Source organism: Pipra filicauda, unplaced genomic scaffold, assembly GCF_003945595.2.
Source record: "Pipra filicauda isolate LSUMZ 115617 unplaced genomic scaffold, ASM394559v2 scaffold105_size2325265_pilon, whole genome shotgun sequence".
In the NCBI taxonomy this organism is placed as follows: domain Eukaryota; kingdom Metazoa; phylum Chordata; class Aves; order Passeriformes; family Pipridae; genus Pipra; species Pipra filicauda.
In genome coordinates, this window is record NW_024103496.1 from 75,284 (window position 1) to 96,022 (window position 20,739).

The window sequence follows — 20,739 nt, forward strand, 5'->3', positions numbered from 1 at the left end:
TCTGTCTCTTCCAGACAAACTGACCCATAGAGCAATAACTTCTTTTTTATACTAGAACAACAGTAAGATGGAAGTCTCGGAGCAATCCCATCAAGGTCAACCCTGAGAATGGTTAGGCACTGTTCTGAAAGTTGTGAGATGTGAACTCAAGACCCAGCAGCCTGAGGAAAAAGCTATGTAATATGTTTTATGTCCTGCACTGTGCTCTAATCACTCAATTATTATGGTCGATGTGTTAGTGGCATCCTCACAAGTCTCTTGTTATATCTGTGCACAGATGCTGTCATTTCCTTTACTTTTCTCATGAATATCTGAAAATGAAACATTCCCTTCTAGAACAAATAAAACTTTCTTTGAAAGAATCTTTTTAGTTTTTCACTTTAAAACTTTTAAATTTTTATTTAGTCCAGGCAGATTTATATTACTTTTTTTTCAGCTACAAACCAATAAGCAATTACTCAAATATTTTCAGTCCCTCTAATACTTTAAACAATGGCAGAAGGTAATATTCAATTTACATTAAAAAGCTTTTAATTAAATATCAAAAACACTTCAGGTGGAAATTCAGATTAGATCGCTTCCAAAGCTCACTTAAAACTAACATTTTTCCAAACCAAGTGATATTGTAATAGAAAATACCAATATTATAAAGAAAATTAATTAAATCAAGTTTAAAAAAAAGTCAGCTGGTGGTGGTTGTGTTTGTTAATAAAAAATATGCAAAATATTTACATTAATTTTGAGGTAATTAAATTATACATTAAATCATACACACTATCAAAAAAAATCTATTTTTGTTGAAGTAAATGTGTGCAATTTATTACAGATTTTTTTTTAGCTTAGTTATTTTTATTATACCTGTATGGTACAATCAAATGTTCTCCATACATCAACTCAAATTTTCTTTCTCGGGTCAAGCTAACAACAGTTCTAATATTTTCTATTGCTTCTGTGGCAATCTGCAATAGAAACACAAATGTTTTAATCAAAAGTTAAGATTGTGCTGCAATTTCTTATCCTAAACTAATAAAACAATTCTGTTGGAATGTAATTTTATATTTTTTATACTGGTTATTAAAATCATGGACGTTTGATATCAAAAATAATCATTTTACATTTTTCTTTCTATGACAATGAGATTTTCTTACGATGCTCAGAATTTTCTGATAAGACCTCTTTAATGTCCTACAAATAAATGGTGAGAAACCATTAGGCAGCAATGACAAGTATGGAGAAGCTATTCAACAAGAAAAATGGGGTATGAGCATTCAAATTCCAGTCCACTGAGTTTGGGCTACAATCAAAATGTCCAGGTTGCTTACGTGCCTTAGAGCCTAACTCAGATCTCAGCAGTAAATGTTTGATCTGAACAATAATACATTCTTTAATCTTGCAGATATATAGACTCGAGTCATTTGTATGCACAAAGGTACCAAGCAACATTTGAAGCCAATAAATGTGTGTCTCTATGGGAGTAACAGATTCAAAGCTTTTACATAATCTGTTAAGACTATGGAGGTGCCCACAAAGTCTTCCTCAGTGACCACACAGTGAGGCTGGGAACCTGTATGGTCTATTTAGTCCATATTAATGTAGAATGGATGATGCTTAGAAGTGACCAACAGATGACACCTGGAATAACCACATCTCTTCAGACACTGGAACAATGCTGCATCCCTCTATTCACCTCTGGATGAAACAGCGGTTTTGAGTGCACAACCTACATAGCCTCCCATGAAATATGTGTTAGACTGAGTATTCCAGTTGTCCTGAAATCCTGTTGCTCTGGGAGGGCCCATGTACTGTATTATAGTTGACAATCCCACAGGGATGGATATTTTCAATTTCCTAATGCACCTCAAATGTTATTAAACAGCTATATCTAAGCTCTATTCAGCTGCCAATCAGTCTCATTTCTAAGGATGGGTATTCAGCAGGACAGCTTATTTATGAGCATAGATACAGTACAAATGCAAAGTAATGTCTTTTTTTACCTCAGAACTGTACGTACAGCAGGAAAGGAATATGGGCAATACCAACAATTTAGCTAGAGTTTTGCAGACATTGTATAAAAAATCATTGTCCTGCTGTACTCAGCACTGGTGAGGCTGCACTTTGAGTACTCAGTTCAGTTTTGGGCCCCTCACTTCAAGAAGGACATTGAAGTGCTGGACCATGTCCAGAGAAAGGCAACAAAGAGGATGAAGACCTTCAGGGCTTTAACATATTTTGCTGAAATATACATTTAACGCATCATGGTTTGAGTCTAATAAAGACCATAAAGTAAGGTTTTCAGTAACTTAAGTCCTTTGCAGAATGCAAATTTCCAGGTAAAACACCATTGTTTCTCCAAAAAATCCTGATTTTTTAAAAAAATGAAAATTTAATAGAATTCCAGTAGTCCAGTCCTTGCTTAGGTGGCCTTGAGAGGGGAAACTCATACATTTCTATGAAAAGTAAATATTTTTTTAAGTTTTGTAAAAATGTCATAAATATTTGTAACACCTGTGGTAATTCTTCGCAATCTGTGGCATTAAAGAAGTCTTTAGTGCCTATTCCAAGAACTGTCAATTTTTTTCTGCCATATCTTACAATAAAACTACATGAAATAAATGTTCAGCCATTAGAGAGGAGAAGGAGAAGAAATGTAGTCAGTGGGAAGGAAAGGAATTGCATTCTTTGGCTTGTATGAAAAAGCCCGTGAAAAGATCATTCTGCACAATTTCCTGTGGCCTTGGAGGGACAAAAATGTTTTTCAGTAACTTTATCTACAGACATGATGGAAGGAAGGAAATAAACCTCACTTAGTAAACAGGAGTTACTGGGAGGGTCAATGGATACCTATTCAACATAACCAGAAAGCAATTCATCTGTCTATGCACGGTGTGCCTACTTAGTCTGCTTCTCCAAAATCATTGATTGGAGTGGGAAGGACTCTAATCTAGTTGCCTACATGCAGGTGACTTCTGCCCTTGGAGATGGTCTAGGATACTCAAAACATTTGGGTAAGGCATGGCAGATACAACATAGAGCACAGAGTAGACCCAGGCCCTTCTGAAATGGCAACTGGAGGCCACCCAACTCTATGGCACCTCAAGTAACTACAAGACGACATTACACTGCTAGAACACGTGCAGATACATATATTTAAACACCAAATCTGAATATTAATACTATTCCTTATGTGCATGGTCTTAGATAAATGATTTTCCTCTCAGTTTAAAAACAGTAGGACATAGGAAGAGATTTTAGAAAAGTTTTGCCTTGAAGAAAGCAATTATCTGGGAAGTGATGAAATAGTTGTTCTGTCCCAAAAGAATTTTTGGAATGAAGTGACATTAAATGCCTTCATTTAATTTGTTAAACAAGAGTCTAACCTTCTTACTTTTCAGTTCTCATCTTTCTCTTCCACTCAAGAAAGAAAGGAATGGCAAACAGACTCAGAAACCAGTGGGATATACATATTATCCCTGCAAACACCAATAAGATGAAGGAGGGGAAAAAAAAAGAGCAATATAATAAACATAAGACAGATGACATGCCAAAAAGGGATGACAGGGGAAAAAAAACAAATGAAAGAGAATGTCAAAATGAAGAGTGTTGCAAAATAAAGGAAAACAAAGATGATCAGAATAGGAATGAGAAAGGAATGTGCCTGAATAGCATTTAGCACATTCAGGGATTTATCAGCTATAAATATATATATTGGTTAATAACATAACTCTTCAATTATTATTGAAGAGGTGTGATGCTCTGTAGGTCTACTAGTGTAACTACATGGAGTTTAGCTATCTCTGGAAGTTATATATTATGAATTGTTCTGTATTTGGAAGTAATACATCCAGTAACAATACTTTGGTAAACATGACTGTATATATATTATACAGAAATAGATAAATTTCTCTAAACCCACCTTTCCTGCAGCTTCCAGCTCTTTTTTGTCTTTCTTAGCATGCCCAGCCAACATCTTCATTTCAATCATTCCTGCCACTGCAATGATGGGCACAACAGCTAAAAGTAGCAGGGTCAGCTGCCAGCCATATATTAATGATATAATAATTCCAGTCCCCAGGTTGGCTATGTTTTGGGCAATTAATGCTAGTCTGACACCAGTTGCCTGGAAGAAGAAAAAAGGCATTTCTTACTAAAGTAACTGTGATTTAAATAAGAAAAGCATTTTCACCCACAATATTCCTGATTCTCAAGGCACTATTTAAAAAGTCTTAACTCAGCTTTTTCAAAATAGGAGTTTCTTCAATGCTTTTGTATAAAAATACCCAGATCACATTTATTTCTTCTTTTACCATGTGCTGATTACTGAAATGTACACCACAATTTCTAAATTCTGCTCTTCAAGCTGAACAAACTTTAACCTCCATACATATTCACATGTACATCTGCACATTAAAATCAGTCCTATTTTGTAGATCATACACTTACTTTATAAGTCATCACACAAAGCCCAATGAAAAAGAAAATTAAATGTTTAACTTCTCCAATAGAAATAAAGCCAAAGATACTTCAGAATTCTTCAGTTCAGAAAAAAACCACCTCATAACTTCTTGGAGAAGTAAAAATTTACTTAAGCATACACGAATAATTCCATTCAGTGTACCTTGGCTCGGTATTACAGACCCCTGAAATCCACAGTTTATTTTTAAAGAAACTCCAAAAAGTAAGAGAGGAAAGAAAGCCTATTGCTTGCAAGTTTATTTTTTTTTTTAAATTAAGGAATCTGTGTCATCAGAAAAGTAGCAGGAGGGAATCTGTGTCATCAGAAAAGCAGGAGGTCCTAAGCAAATTTAGATGCACGTCTTTAGGTGAATAAGACCTCTTTAAAGAGATTTCTTAGATAAGAGATTCCCAATAGATTTGTTTAATAATGAAGATCACAATACAGCACAATAGTAAACTTTAGAAAAGGTTTACTTGGAAATTTTTTTGTAAACGTATATTATCATTACTGTTATAATGCATTCTCTGTGCATTCTCTACCAACTGTTGTATTATAGTAAATTTTAGTTGTCAAAGTTGAGACTATTATCAACCAGTCACACCCAAGCTGCAACTTTGCTATATGCTAAACCAAATATGAAAAATACCAAAGCAAAATTTTACTTACTCCTTTCACTTGTGAGGCATCATTAGCAAGTCTTGTAGTTAGTGCTCCAGTGCTATTTTTTGGATTATCAAACCAGCCCATATCCTACAATAAGAAACATTATTTTTAAGAGCAGGGTTTGGACATTTCATGTAAACTGCAAAGTAAATCTAAGGTCTACCTAATACAACTGGGTTCAGTGTCAGAAGACTGTGTATGTGGCCGTGCCTCAGCTCTGCATGTTTAATTAAGTTTAATTCCTTCATTAATTGTTGGGGTCAGGTACACAGTTTATAATTTATTCACCATGTGACCCAGTATCTGATTTAAAATGTCATCTGTAATATGCATTGAATTAAGTCCTGGTAAAGTATTACTGGCATTCTGACCTCAAGGCTCAATTGAAAGATTGCTTTTTCATTAGATTTGGAGTATGGTTGATCTATAAGTCATAGTTTTGCAGACTACAAGAGTTTTCTGTCGCATTGCAAATAGTCATATTGACATGAATCAAATTCTGTGTCTACATGTAGCTTTATGAGCAAGAATAAAACCCCATAACTATTCTATTGCATATTTCAAAGTCTAAAATACCAATCCTGAAATCATGCAAAATTAAGGCTGTCTTAGATACCTACATGAATTACTTTAAAACATCATGAAATATTTATATTTTAATTCTCTGAAAGTGGCTTTAGATTTCAATATGCGATCTTATTATTGTGTTAACAAACAAAAATTATGGATTTGGGGGCTCCTTGACAGAGACTTCCAATTTATAAACAAAAACATGTCTATACATATCCCAGTTTAAATCAGACATTTGAAATAAGAGTTACAATGTAAGCTGTGTTGCATTTCTTTACAGGAGAAAGGGCACCAAGAAAACAAAGCAGGTAAACGAACAGACAGTGGGGTACTGCTGGTGCACATCAACTTGTGGAGCTGTAGTAGCTTGGCTGTAAATCTTAGTCCTTGCAAAGAGCACTTAAAAAGCTCTTGTATTGACTTAAGACCCTTCTTCTAAGGATACTTTGCTTAACCACATGTAACTAACCAAATTGATTTCAAAACTGATTTAAACAATTATCTCTGTAGACAAGTCCTAATATGGTAGAATGATGTATTATACAGTTATTTTATACAAATACAGTCAACAATTATACCAATTATATAATTCTACCAATTATTGTTATTATTACACCAATACAATTAATTATTTTGTTACATTTAATGATTACATTTTAATTATTAAATTGAAAATTTTAATTTAATTGTTAATTATTAAATTACATTATTACATTGTTATAAAAATAATTTCATTTAATTATAATTAATTGTTTTTAAAACCCCGAAGTTCAAAATATTTATTATCTGTACCTGTCTAAGCATTGCTTTAAATGCCATGAATCGAAGCCTCATTGTAAGAATTTCTCCAGATTTGCCAAATGTGAAACCCTATTTGAGAAAAGATACAATGCTTAGCATACTATTACAGTGTTTGTGTTTATTCAATAAATATTTTAGATACATCATCTCTACAACATTGAAGCACAAAATATTACAGTCCTGTTTGCACAAAGCAAATACAAAACCACGTTTAATATGCATAAATTCTAGCAGGCTCACAGTACAGACATTCAAATATTCTTTCTGAAAATAATACAGGCAGCATAGCAATATTTCACCACCATGCTTCAAGGAAAATCAACCCTTTGACTTCATTTGTATGAGTTGACCTATGTCAGATTTAAAGAAGTAGCATTTAGGCCATTCATTTTAAGTCAACAATAGTAGGGCAATCTGGATTCACTGAAGTCAAACACATCACTCGTATTTAAAACATTGTCTGAACATTTATAAACTGAGCAAACCTATCACAGCCATATACAACTCAGTCTTCTGTACTCAAGGCCTTCTTGGAAGACAATCCTGATGCCTTAAGCCCCTAATGGTTTTTTTATTTTTCTAATATTTGTAAGACTTGTAAATTTTATAGGTAGGTTTTAAAAGCAGAAACCCCTTTTTGCCTTGTTCCTTTCCCTTATTTACACATTCCCTAACCCTTTTGCCCCATTCTATGTTCCCATATCAAACCTACCCCTGAATTCAGTAGCAGTGTTTAGTCTTTTGTCAAGGCAAAGGCCTAGACTGTTTGGATAACAGCGTATCAGGGCCTAAACCACAGAGTACGGTCAAAAATTAGGTAAATATGTACCCTTTGTACTCTGATGAAGTTGAAGATGATGAAGTAAGTGGTCCCAAAAAGACCCCAGACCCAATTCTCAGGGGGAGGGCCCGGGGCGGACCAGAGGAAGGGCCAAAGGGTGGACACATCTGGGATTGGATGGATAATGTTATAAAATGTAACCTCTCAGGCACGGGTGCGCGCGTCTTATATCACCTACTACCTTGGCAAATAAACCCTTTCTTATCTCACCCCTAATTAGCTGCTCCGGAGATTTTTTTCAGCACCAAAATACACAGGCAACAATCCCATAAATAAATCAGAAGGTTTTTGCAAGACTGTTTATACTGCTGTCCCAAGCACACCTTCTTATTTCACTGTGTAGGTTCATTTAACAGATAAAACTATACAAACGTATTCAGACATTATAAACCAGACTATACATGAAATTATGATTACTTTTATTTTTTTAATTTTTTTATGTGGCACTGCTGTAGCAGTTAAAACCATTAGTATTTCAGCAGAAGGAGCTGAATATCAGCACAATAAGTGTTGCCTGATGAATTGGGCCTGGGAATCTTTTGGAGACTCCCATAAGGTAAGGCTTGAACAGGAAAAGGCTTAGGGAACTAAAAAATTGGAGAACTAAGGCAAGAGATTGGTAGATTTTCAATCACTAACAGATTCAAGCAGGAAGGCTTGAGGGTGAGAAGGGAGTGGTAATGGCTGGAGGGGTTGGTTCTTAGGTGAGATGTGTTTGGTGATTAAGAGGGCAAGTTCTGAAGTTCAGAGGTCTGAATAGGTTGGAAGGTCTCTAACACATGAGAAGCTCTAGGTCAAAAAGGTTTCAGCACAAGACACATCTAGAACCATAAATACAGGTTCTGGTTTGAGTCGGACACGTGTATTATGAAGATGCAAATTTTTAGTATATTTCAGAACTGATTTCTAAAACATGATGAACAATTATAATAAAGTAAAAATAATAAAACATACCTGAAAAAAGAAAGTAAAAAAGGAAATTATCCCAAGTACTAAAAACAGCAGTGAATATAAGTTGCTCTGTTCTCTTAAAACGTCCTTGTCCGTTTCTGAAAAAACCTATAAAAACAATATTTAAAACAACATTTTTTAAAATCAACTAACAATCTAAAATACTCCCATTTTCTCAATAACTACGTTTGGTAGTCATTGGCATTCGTATAAAATTTGAGCATATGTTACATATGATTACAAGTATAGCGAGCAAAATTCAGGTTATAGCAAGATTTTTAGGATTTTGTAAATTTCATATAATTTTTCAGATATTTGCAATAGTGCTTCATCCACTCCTCAACTTCATTATGCAGTGATTGCTTTAAATCTAATTCTATTAGAAACAAATTTTGTGTAAATATAGTTTTTTGCATATTTTACTCCAACTTACCCCTATAATTTCAGAAAATATGATCGCAAATCCAGGTTGTAAAGCTCCATTGATAACTGCACATAAGATTCCAGCTACAAAGTATGGCCATTCAGTTTTGTTCAACTTCATAATTTTCATAAATGAAGCTGGAGGTAATTCTTCCTCCTAAAAAATGGAAATTCTGTTAGGACAGGCATGAACATTTGGAGAAATAGGGAGAAAAAGAGAGATTAATAGTCAATTTCCTCCTCTCAGAATCTACTCAGAGGAAGTAAAAATGCATACCTTTTAATAACATGAATAAATGTACAAAAATGTAAAAAGCTGATTGTACATTTTTTTTTTATTATTCTAATACAAGGAAGAAAGAGCTGTTACGCTACATCTACGGCTCTTGTCATTGTATATTAGTTTATTTATATAATTTTTGTTGGTGAATACTCTTGGTATTGGTCAATGGTGACTGAACTGTTAATTCTGGGCATATTGCTGTGTGTAATCCATGACTAGATTAATTGAAGTAACTGTTTACTAAGCATTTATAACAGCAAAGTAATCACTGTAAATATGAACGCAATCATATTTGAGGGGGGTTTTTTGCAAGTTTTGTTGTAAGAGTTGTATGTTGGGCCAAATGCTCTGTTTCTGATCCAAAAATGAATGTATAGACTATGTCAGTGTGTTATGCAAATATACATAAGTATATTTCTTTTAAGCTTAATTGATTTTCAATAATAAACCCATCAACCTTGTTATAGACTTTTAAAGTCCCATTTTATTTGTATTATCATTCCTGTTGAGAATAAAACAACAAGCTATGAATATTAACAGTTGAAGGCTATTTAGAATTTAAAAATTCTCATGGTTTTTTCACCCCTAACAAAAGCCTCCTTCTTCCTGTATCTTTCTTGAGCAGGAGAATGAATTTAACATACATCTTTCAAAGGAATCAAATTGACTAACATCTCTGCAAAGATACTTACAGGTGAACTTTTTTTCTCATCAGGGCCATCATCTTGCTCTCCTGGCTTTTTCATGCTTCTCCGAGTTGATCGTCTTCTCAATCCTCTTGATAGGGATTCTTCAGATTCTGGTTCAGATTCACGTTTTTGGACACTTAGTGCATTCTCATCTTTTTCTGATGAGGGAACTTCAGCTTCTATTGCCTAAAAGTGGGAAGAATGTGATGCTAAGATTAATTATGCATATATTACTTCCAAAATTATAAGCTAATCTAAGTAAAAGTAACTTTGTTTCAGTTGAAAGAGATATGGGGGAAACAACATATAATGCTTTAAAGGAGATATGAAAATCTGTATTATATTTTAGTAGATCTCTGTCTTCAGAGCTTTATTCATATGGGTATCGCACCTCTCAAGAAAATACTTATACTAAGGGGACGGCAGGGGAGTGAAAGTGGCTGCTCTTTCTTTTTATGAATTAACTACTAACAGAATTTTAAATTGAGGGTAAACCATTTGCACTCATCTTGGGTTCTCAGGGTATACACTGTTTATTCATGAAGAGATAAAAAATGAACCCTCTTTACCACAGAACACTCTTTGCAATTCTTGACTTTAAATGGAATATGAAAGTTCAGGATGAAACAGATTTTGACTGAAAAACTTGAGCAGTCTGGAAAAGAGCCCTACTTTTGGTGGTAGTTTTGCCAGTCTCTTTGACAGAACAAATAAATCTTTCCCCACCCCTAAGATATTTAATAGTAACTGGAGTCAAAGTTGCCTTCAACTTGTGTTTATTTTTTTCCAGAAAGTTATTATTTTTTCCTGCTGTTTCCACTACTAATAAAAATAACTTTTTTCTTGCTTTCCATTTTTTGTTTACTGTCTTATTTTTTTGGTTTTAAATTTTCTTTCCATTTTATATTTCCTCATTTTTCCCATAATCACATCTGTTTGGATACAAAGTTACTTTGAATCTAAAGTAACCAGATGCATTCTTATATTTTATGAAGAAATATTTTAATTGGTCTGGTTTACTCTTTTCCATCTGACATATTGAGGAGACAGTTTCAGTTTCTTTATTGGACATGGTGGTTATGCAGTAAAACAAAGTGAAGCTCTGCTATAACCTAATGGTCACATGGGATATTGGGATGTAAATATCAAAGTGTTTTGGTCTTCACTTAAGAATGAATACATTTCTGATATTTATTATAATATCTAATCTCTTTTTTCTGTCTACATAACTTCAAAACATATTTTCACACTTGGCATAGCTGGATTATTTTTCTTTTTCCTCTATTCCTCCACATTTTTTTCTTTAGAAAGAAATTCAATATGAAGGAATACAAACAAACAGCTTAAAATATGCCTGCTCTATTCCTTGAGTATCAGCTACTCTATTTTACCTTTTATCATAGGCTAAGAACAAGAAATGGAATAGCAACCTACTGTAGTCTGCTCTACATTATCTGCATAAAAGGAAAACATAAAATAATCTTTCAGGTTTAAATACTTAGAGGATTAAAAATGTGCTATCCTGGGTTTAATAGGTATTGTATCAAGATTAGTGGTCTCCTCTCTCAAATTACTGTTCTCCTGTCAAAGCACTTTTTCTTTTGGCTGGCTGCTAACAAATTCTGCAGAATTCCTCATACTTCTGATAGCATACAATGACTGTGGGTGAGGAAAACAAAAACCAAAACGAGGCAACAGCTAGCGAGAAAAGTACCTGCATGTTAACAAGTTTGTAGTAGATTCCCTTCCTCTCAAGCAGTTTAAGGTGATTTCCTTGCTCTGCGACAACTCCACCTTCAAACACAGCTATATGATCTGCATTTCGGACTGTCGACAGCCGATGAGCCACTACAACCGTGGTGCGTCCTTCCCTTGCCTAGAAATAGCAAAGTTTAATATGAGTGTTTCTAAGTAAATTCAGAAAGTGTTCCTCTGCATACTAGAGTTGAATAAGACCTAAAGGAAACACTAAAAGAGTTCACAGAAAATATAACTTGCCAGAAAGATTTAAAAGCATATTTCAATGAGTACCTTAAAGCAGAAATATAATCTTTACCCTGAAAATGAAGGAGACAATCTTTCACTGTGGCACATGTACATCCTACAATTTTGATCACAAATATCTAAACAAAATTCTCAATATTTAAAATTTTAGAATGTTACAAACATTAAAATTTTTAAAATGCTAGAAGGTTTTATATTTAAGCCCATAGTTCTCAATTTAAACCTTAAAATTCATGGAAAATAATTTATACACACAAGCATTAGAGAATACTTCACACTCATATTTTAAAAAATTCAGTGTTTTAAGCTCTAAGCCATTGTTAACTCAAGTAGCTACAGTGAAAATAAAACCTCCTACTATTTCATGTAAAATTAGTTCAACTATCTACCTATCTTTGGATATTTAGAAACGTATTACACCTAATGTTTCAAATGTCAGAGCTTGCCATTTTAATCATGAGGCTGTGTGAAAGTGATCAAGCAAATTTTAGCTTAACTAATCAAAGTAATGATCCCAAGTAGTGGAATTTTGTAGGAAAACAAATGGGAGTTCATCCTCAGTGACGTCTCTCAGGAGTCCATACTGGCACCCATACTATTTAATATCTTCCTCATTGGCATAGATAAATGGGATTGAGTGCACACTCAGTAAATTTACAAATGACATCAAGCTGAGAGGTGCACCTTATTCACGTGAGGGAGGGGATAGCATTCAGGTCTCCAGCAAGCTTGAGGAGTGAAGCCATGTGAACCCCATGAAGTTCAACAAGGCCAGGTGAAAGGCCCTGCACCTGGGTCAAGGCAATCCTCAACATCAATACAGATGGATTGAGAGCAGCTCTGCAGAGAAAGGCTTTGGAATAGTAGTGGATGAAAAACTGGACACGAGCTGACAATGTGTGCTTGCAGTCCAGAAAGCCAACTGTAACTTGGGTTACATCTAAAGAGGCGTGGCCAGCAGATTGAGGGAGGAGATTCTCCCTCTTTACTCTCCTCTGTTGAGATCCCACCTGGAGTACTGCGAGTTCTGAGGAAGACCACAAAAACTACGAGAGAGCTAACAGACCTCTCCTATGCAGACAGGCTAAGAGAGCTGGGGTTCAACCTGGAGAAAAGAAGGCTCCCGGGAGACCTCATTGAAGCCTTTCAGTGTTCAAGACCAGTTTGGATGGGGCTCTGAGCAACCTGATCTAGTGGACGGTGTCCCTGTTCCATGTGGAGACTAGATAATCTTTAAAGATCCTTTCCAACCCAAACCACTCTATGATTCTATGAGTCCCTAGGTCTTCTGCAAAGGTTCACAAGGATACAAGTTTGTAAGGTAAATATAGAGACTCCTGAGTTGCACGATGGATGAGCTGTCCATTATCAAGACAGTTCTACACTAAGAACAAAAGAAGCACCTAGAAGAATTCATGTTAACTGAAGCAAGTGTTTCCTTGGAGTATTTCAAGCCAAGTCACTGCTACAAACAATTATGACATGCTGGTAATGCTTATTTTTTCTGTTAGGCTTCATAAGTTAATTAAGCAGGTGACTGACAACAAGACGCGTGTCAGTAAGACAGATAATAACAGAGGATGGTATTTACACCAAGAAAATGTTGATTTAAGCTTAATAATGCAGAAAATATGATTCCATCTTCTCGCTTGAAATAAGATTCCTCTCTGTAATACTTGCAGGATCTCAAAAATTCTCCTTACAAAGAACATTTGCCAAATCAAAGTTTACCTTTCTTGTTTTATGCGTCTCTATTTTCAACAAAAGTCAGGGAAAAAAGTAAATATTAGGCTCCTGCTTACCTGCTTCATTTTAAAACACTACTGACCTTGTCCAGTGCTGCCTGCACAACTGATTCACTCTCAGTATCCAAAGCTGATGTTGCCTCATCAAGCAGAAGAATTTTAGGATTGCGAACCAGAGCTCGGGCAATTGCTATTCTTTGTTTCTGGCCTCCACTCAGCTGTGCCCCTCTTTCTCCAACCACGGTTTCAAACTTCTACAAGACAACCACACGCATTCAAAACACTCAGTGGTACAGTATTCCCAGCAAAGACAGGCAGTGTGAAGAAAAGAATCACCCCTTCCTTTACAGGAATAAACACGTACTTGGATAAACCCACCTAATCATTTGTGTTCCTGGAATTCTAATAGTTCTTCAAATACCTGCCAAATCATGACCTGAAGATATAAAATTAACATTTTTCTCAAAAGTTACGAGAACCTCTGCATAGCTTTGCATATTCACAGCTCCAAGGATAGCTTCCTCTCTTAACAAGCGTTCCTCCTAAGGAACTATTTGGCACAAGAGGGTTTAGAAGAAATTGGTTCAGCAGGAGAACTGGTCTGCTTACATTGGGCAGCTTCATGATGAAGTCATAAGCATTGGCTTCCTTGGTAGCTTTTTCAATCTCTTCCATGGTGACGTCCTCACGGCCATAACGAATATTTTCTGCAATAGTGGTAGCAAAGAGCACGGGCTCCTGATTCACCACACCGATAATCTCCCGCAGATATCTTACATTCAAGGTCTTAATATCCTGCCCATCAATGGTAACCTAATCATAAGGAAGCAGACAAAATATGTTTACTGAGTGTTTTGACCAAGGAACCTCACTTTCCCTGCTGGCACATGCCTTTCTAGGCAAGACTTCACCATATCATTGGAACAAGGTGAGTGAGGCCAGAACTAGGCTTTCAACAAGTGTGACATACAGAGCAGTCAGCTCACTTGAGGTATCCTACCGTGCCTTCCTTGGGATCATAAAATCTCTGGATGAGCTGAACAGTTGTACTTTTCCCACAGCCACTGCTGCCAACCAGGGCCACTGTCTGGCCAGAACTAATCTTGAGATTCAAGCCCTTCAGTATCTGTGCATATAGGAAAGGGAATCAAAAACATAACAGTATGTAGAAATATCAGTGTAAATTTGATGGAAATATAAAGACTACGATAAAATACCCTTTGTATTTGTAGCAGAATCTGGTACAAAATAAAATTTGTAAACGTGGGTTTAAATTTTGGATGACATGATTTCAGCTTAATTTCCTTACATTTACATCACGATTGGTCCAATATCAAGGTGTTATACAACACACTTCACAAGTACCTCTCTCATGAACCAGTTCATATGACAAAATAATAATAACATTACTACCAAAACTAAAATATAGTATAGAAATGCAATATGATGTGATATTCCTGTATTCTGTTGCCTCACATTCTTTCTAATGCACCATGCAAACTACAGGGAAGCTATGTAAAAGTCATCATTAAAAGCTCTGTGTCTTTTCTTCCTGCCTATCAAAAGTAAGAAAGATCATTTTATCATGGCCAGTGATTTTCCTTCAAGGTAAGGAAGGAAATAATTACATAGTGCAAAGACACTGCCCATGAAAACATTTTCAGAAATCATTGAAATGTCTTCCATCTCCACTGAATCAAACTATGGATTTATGACAGTGCTTCAAAAAGCAAACTTATTCTCTGGCTAGACAGACAAATACAGATTCTGATCTCTATTCCATGTATAGCAAGTCCTTGCTGGATCTGCTTTCTCACACACAGTCATCAGAGAACTGCATTGGAAGTACTCTGAAACCCACGATCTCATTATTATTACAATACACAAACAGTTGGGTTAGGGTGTAAGTTTAGGTTCTGATAGAAATACATATTTATGGTTTTTTGCATAGCCACGCTTACTATAACTTTAGACAGAAAGTTACTCAGAAAACTTAACATGTTTGGCTAAGGTGTAAATATATCTAGCTAAAATCACTGTGATGGCAAGGTAGTTTTATATACATTAGAGAATCAACTTGGAATTGTTATATTTTCAATATAACATAATTTATGTCACTTCTTAATGATTTTTTTTTCCCAACAAATCATCTATATGTTTAACTCTAATATATATAAAGTGTCATTTACATACCTCAACATCTGGTCTGGATGGATAATTGAAGTAAACATTTTCGAATTCCAAGTTTCCTTTAATGTAGTCCGGTTTGTAACCCGCCTCTGAGTAACTGTCAATTTGAGGTTCCTGTGCAAAATAAAATACAACACCCCCCCCCATTTTTTTTCATAAAGAAGTCCTGGAGTGCACCATTACTCTTCAGAGACATTAAATGTGGGTTTTAAGTAATTTAGTTGAGATTTCTGAAAGAAAAATATTGCATGATGTTTTGCTCCCTCGTTGCTGCATCGATGATAGGTTTATGCAAGAATACTTTTAGAATTTTTCCATTAAGCTTTGGTGTGAATTTAGCAAATGTCCTTAAGACTGTACCCACAGCTAGCCATAATCTGAGATTCATTTCACTGCCTGATGATTAACCTGAGTACATCATCTCTAATGAGCTGTTCATTTATAGCTTTGGCCTTTCTGCTGAAACAATTTGTCTGAGAAACAATTGATCTGCTGATCACTACTCAGAAGCAGATTTCTTAATTATCAGTGAGTTTGTTTCCATCCAGAGTGGGTCTAGAACTTGAAGTATACCTTAACAATAATCCAAAACATGCAATTGCATTTCATAGAGCTTCATTAGCTAGCAAAATCACAGCTTCTCTGATTTTAGAATCTCTTGGCAGTTGAGGTACATATCCAGTTTACCAGGTTGTGTTTTATTGATTTGCTGGCACTCACACTACCATTGGTGTCACTGATACCGTGAAAACTATGCTCATAGACCTACACTGTCTATAATCGTGTGATTACAGCACCACAGACATGTCCTTCATGATAAAAACATTAGAGGATACCCTTTGAAACCAAGTGATTCAGAGATCCAGTACTTTTACCTTTGAAGCAAGGACTGATAATTCTAAAAGACAAAGAGGAACTGACTAATAATTACACATTCTGTCTGGTTTTATCTATATATTTCTGCTTATTTTACACAGTTATTTAATCTTATTAATTTCATTTCCATAAATAGTGCCTGTCTTTAAAAAGAAAGGTCTCTTATCTTCAAAAGAAGTTTTGAAATGATAAGAAGGGCAAGGATACTCACATTGTCTATTATATTAAAGATCACATAGGCAGCTCCTCTTGCACTAGCAAATGCCTCTATGCTTGGAGCAGTCTGTCCAATACTGAAAGCTCCAATCAATACAGAGAAAAAGACCTGAAAGAAATATTTACAGTGACATATATTCATTCTTATTAACCAGAGGATTACATTTATTTATTTACTTTAAATATCTTTGCATCAGGAGGCTCCATGCCTGTTAACAGAAGTTTAAGGAATCTAGAATTACAGAAAAACTGAAAACAGAGAATCACGTTAAGAAAAGGGCTTTTTAAGAGTCAGCTGAGAACTGAGCTCATGCACAATGTTAATGCTGCAAACATATTGAGAAGAAGTGAAAAGGTGATTGAGACTTGTAAAATCTATGCCAAAAACTGTAGACTTTCACTTGATGTCTCGGGATTTTATTAATTCATTCTTCGGCCAAAGACACTCCAAAGACTGGAAAGTATATTACATATCTTCCAGGGAAACAAAGACAGATATGCAAAGCACTATCACTCTGCTTTCAAAGTTACAGTGAAATAGGGGGCTACAAATCCAGCTTCTCCATCACAAAGTAATAAAGGATCCCTCTGCTTCAATGAGAGGGAGTGCAAGCAAACAAGAAAGAGAAAAAGAACCAATAAACTGTTTTCTCAGAGTAGCATAGTTTATTGCTTTCAGCTAGTATTAAAAAAAAAGAAGGCAATTGAATGATGCTGCTCAGAGCTCGTAACAGCCACAGTAAGTCAGAGCAAAGTCCATGACACCCACTGTCTTGAATAGGAGCTACTCACAAATTTAACACATGATAAGGCCACACCCTCCCATCCCTGTTATAAAACCACCATTCAATGAACTACAACATAACTGAAATTGCAAAGACTTTGAACAGAATAAATTACACACAAGGTCATGAACCTCACTGAGTGTTCTATATGCCAACCTGCATAAAAGGTTCCAAAAAGCCAAAGACACATATCAGAGACATTTTTCATGAACTTCAGTGATTCATAAACAAAACAAAACAGATAGTTTAAAAAATAAATAAATATATGCATATGGTCACCTGTCTGGGCTTTTATTATGGTTAACAAAGTTATTCTTCTTACCGTATTTATTTGATATCTCATACAAAATTAGAATGGTTGCCACATCAAGAGAAGAATTTAAGTTACGACTTACGAGTAATGGGTTTTTTACATATTTCCTAGTCACAAGTATATTTTTATCCCCCTCAATTTCTAAAAATACTGAGAAGTGATTTCAAGCTCTCATAGCGCAAAACATAAAAAAAATTATCTATTTAGACCACACAACAGTTAAAAAAAAGTATTTGTTTCTGCATGCTGAAAATATATTCAGACCCATAAATCTGAAAGCAAATAGCAACTAGGAAGGGTATTGTACTTCAGCTTTGGATTGAATTGTTTCTATATCAGTCTGATATTATGAAAGTCAGAAAATACGTAAGAACAGTGGAAAATAATATATGTTTTATTTTAGATTCATATAGATTTTGAGATGTTATGAAAACATGTAGACTTCTGTGGTGAGAATCTTTTTGTTCAGAAGGGATTCTACTTTGCCAGTTTTGGCCCATAACTCTCATTAAAATCAAATAAGTTCTCATTACATAATTTAATGTGCTTTTCTCACTATTATTGAGAATTTACTCCTTAATACTTACTGTCAGAACTTTGCCAATAGTGTAATCATCATTTAAGACCAAAGTAGTTCCATACCAAAAGGCCAGTGCATACGATGCATATATCAGTAAGAAAGCAGCACCCATAGAAATATTTGCTGTAATCGCCTTTCTTATTCCAATCCTTTTAGCATCTTCTAAATTTTTATGGTATCTGGAAGAAAGAAAGAAGTTCAAAATAGATTTACACTTGTACCATGGCACACGGCACTAAAAACTGTGCAGACGAGTTAGGACAAGAATGCTTTTGACTTTTCAAAAAAAATAACTAATTGTCTTTCAACGTAGTGAACCTTGTAATAGTCTCTAACAGACAATCTTCCATTACCTAAAAATGCAGAAAATAAGACTTTCAACAACAAAGATACCAGAAAACTTCAAACTATCTGAAACAAGGACTTTAAAATCCACTGATGAAAGCAAATATTGCTCTTACCTTTTAATTTCTTTCTCCTGTCCTCCAAAAGCTATTACAGTACGGACTGCTGCCAGAACTTCCTCTGCAACAGCACCTGCTTTTGCATATGCTGCTTGTTCTTTGTCAGTGAAAGCAGAGAGAACCTAATACAAGATCAAATATTTTGACATCAGGAAAAATAGAATGAGCTCGAGCACTTCATAATGACTTTTATCATAGTTACTTTCTTCCAATAGGAAGCCTTTTGATTATATTATGTATGAGTGCAGAATGTCCAATATCCAAAGTAAAGTATATTGTAAATTAAGTAAAGTATATTGTGAATTCAATCAAATAATTAAATGTTACCCTTTGTAAACAGCTAAGGGCTAGATTTTCCACTCTGCTTTCACCCAGTGCAGGAGATTAGATGACTGCTCATAGTGAGCTGGTGTGGTTCTCCCCAGGCAGATCTTCTCAGCTCATTCTCATCTCTGACTACATTAGCCAGAGGGCCCTATAACTTACATCAGTTGGCCACAGTCTGTGAAGACTCAGCCAGTAGACATGCATGGCACATGCTTCTCTAACCTTTTCTGCACTATACTCACTCAAGATAGAGAAAGCTTTCATGACCTTTAAAATGTAGGGAAAATAAAATACTATAAAAATGGGAAGACTTTCAAACTACAAATGTAAGTCATTCTAATCCCATGGTAATTTGGTCCTTCTCTCATCTAAGTCTGCCTAAAATTTCTTGCCAAAGTTGTTAACAGCTCTGAAAGAAACTCTGTGTCTGAGACCAAGTTTTTTTCTAATTTATTCCCTTATTTTTCAGGAGGTGCAATTATTCCTTTCAACAGAAGAAGTACTTATGTGGATGTGGTTAAACAGTTACAAATGCGGATTCTACTTCTCTGTGTGGGATTGTGCTATATGGGCAGAAACAGCTTCAAACAAATAAGGCTGCCCAATCTATAAGAATGATATTATTGAAATTACATAGAATCATCCAATCATAGAATGATTTGGTTTGGAAGGGACCTTAAAGATCACCCAGTTCCAACTGCTCTGCCATGGGCAGGGACACCTTCCACTAGACCAGGTTGCTCAAAGCCCTATCCAACCTGGCCTTGAACATGAGGGTGCTGATACACAGTTCATCTAAGAGTTTATCTAAAGCTATAATTGGACTAAACAAGTTCTAACACTAAGAATTTCAGATATGTAGATTTATTTCATTATCTCTCATTAATATAAAACCTGACATTGAATGTATGTTAACCTACCTTTGCCCAGATGGCTGCTGAAAGTCCCAGGACAGGACTAACTGCTAGTATTACAAGGGTTAATTTCCATCCTCTTACGAGACCAACAATAAATCCTGCTACAAATGCTGTTAGTTGTTGAACGAGAAGTCCAACCTTGTCACCTATTCCTTCATTAATCTTGGAGACATCACTGAAAAACAAATTAGATCCAGAAAGGAAGAAAAATGTAGAAAGGAAAACAAACGTTTTCGGTTTTGTTACATGATCATCTGTGTGGAGGACAATCTTTACTATTTAATTGTTTCCACATAATAGTTTTCTTCAAGGTAAAGCACTATATAGTGTGGTCAAGGAAAATTTCCTATTTCTTGTGAAACTGTAATGCTATAAACCTGGTTTTGTCTGAAAAGGTTGAAATTCCCTCTACAGTGTAAAACTACTCTCACTCTCTTAATTCCAGTTTTTTGATCAATTTGGCACTTGTGGTCTATTTGGAAATAAAAGATAGGGAAAGAGAAAGGAAAATCTTGTTATACAGTTAAAGGTGTTCACACTGCTGGGGTCAGCTGGCACCTTATTCAGTCCTCAGTGTGCACAGAAACGAACTATATTTTCTCTCCCAAGGGATAATCGCATAGGCTGGGCCTTAGTCATCCTCAG

The 20,739-nt window shown here is 35.3% G+C and overlaps 1 protein-coding gene across 4 annotated transcripts in view; it reads right to left on the reverse strand.

Annotated features, from left to right (window-relative positions):
- Window positions 1–20,739, reverse strand: part of ABCB1 (ATP binding cassette subfamily B member 1) — a 115,539-nt gene that overhangs the window by 72,578 nt on the left and 22,222 nt on the right. For 3 of the 4 annotated variants that reach the window (XM_039379659.1, XM_039379655.1, XM_039379665.1), the window contains 16 exons: window positions 20,098–20,269; window positions 18,848–18,972; window positions 18,394–18,565; window positions 16,704–16,817; window positions 15,620–15,730; window positions 14,427–14,552; window positions 14,036–14,239; window positions 13,510–13,680; window positions 11,392–11,553; window positions 9,681–9,863; window positions 8,716–8,862; window positions 8,286–8,390; window positions 6,482–6,559; window positions 5,123–5,206; window positions 3,914–4,117; window positions 859–959 (listed from right to left, as the gene is read on the reverse strand). In XM_039379659.1, the coding sequence (XP_039235593.1) occupies window positions 859–959; window positions 3,914–4,117; window positions 5,123–5,206; window positions 6,482–6,559; window positions 8,286–8,390; window positions 8,716–8,862; window positions 9,681–9,863; window positions 11,392–11,553; window positions 13,510–13,680; window positions 14,036–14,239; window positions 14,427–14,552; window positions 15,620–15,730; window positions 16,704–16,817; window positions 18,394–18,565; window positions 18,848–18,972; window positions 20,098–20,269 (2,259 nt within the window). Of the gene's footprint in view, window positions 1–858; window positions 960–3,913; window positions 4,118–5,122; window positions 5,207–6,481; window positions 6,560–8,285; window positions 8,391–8,713; window positions 8,863–9,680; window positions 9,864–11,391; window positions 11,554–13,509; window positions 13,681–14,035; window positions 14,240–14,426; window positions 14,553–15,619; window positions 15,731–16,703; window positions 16,818–18,393; window positions 18,566–18,847; window positions 18,973–20,097; window positions 20,270–20,739 lie in introns of those variants that run through there. The other variant, XM_039379670.1, reaches the window with a different exon arrangement.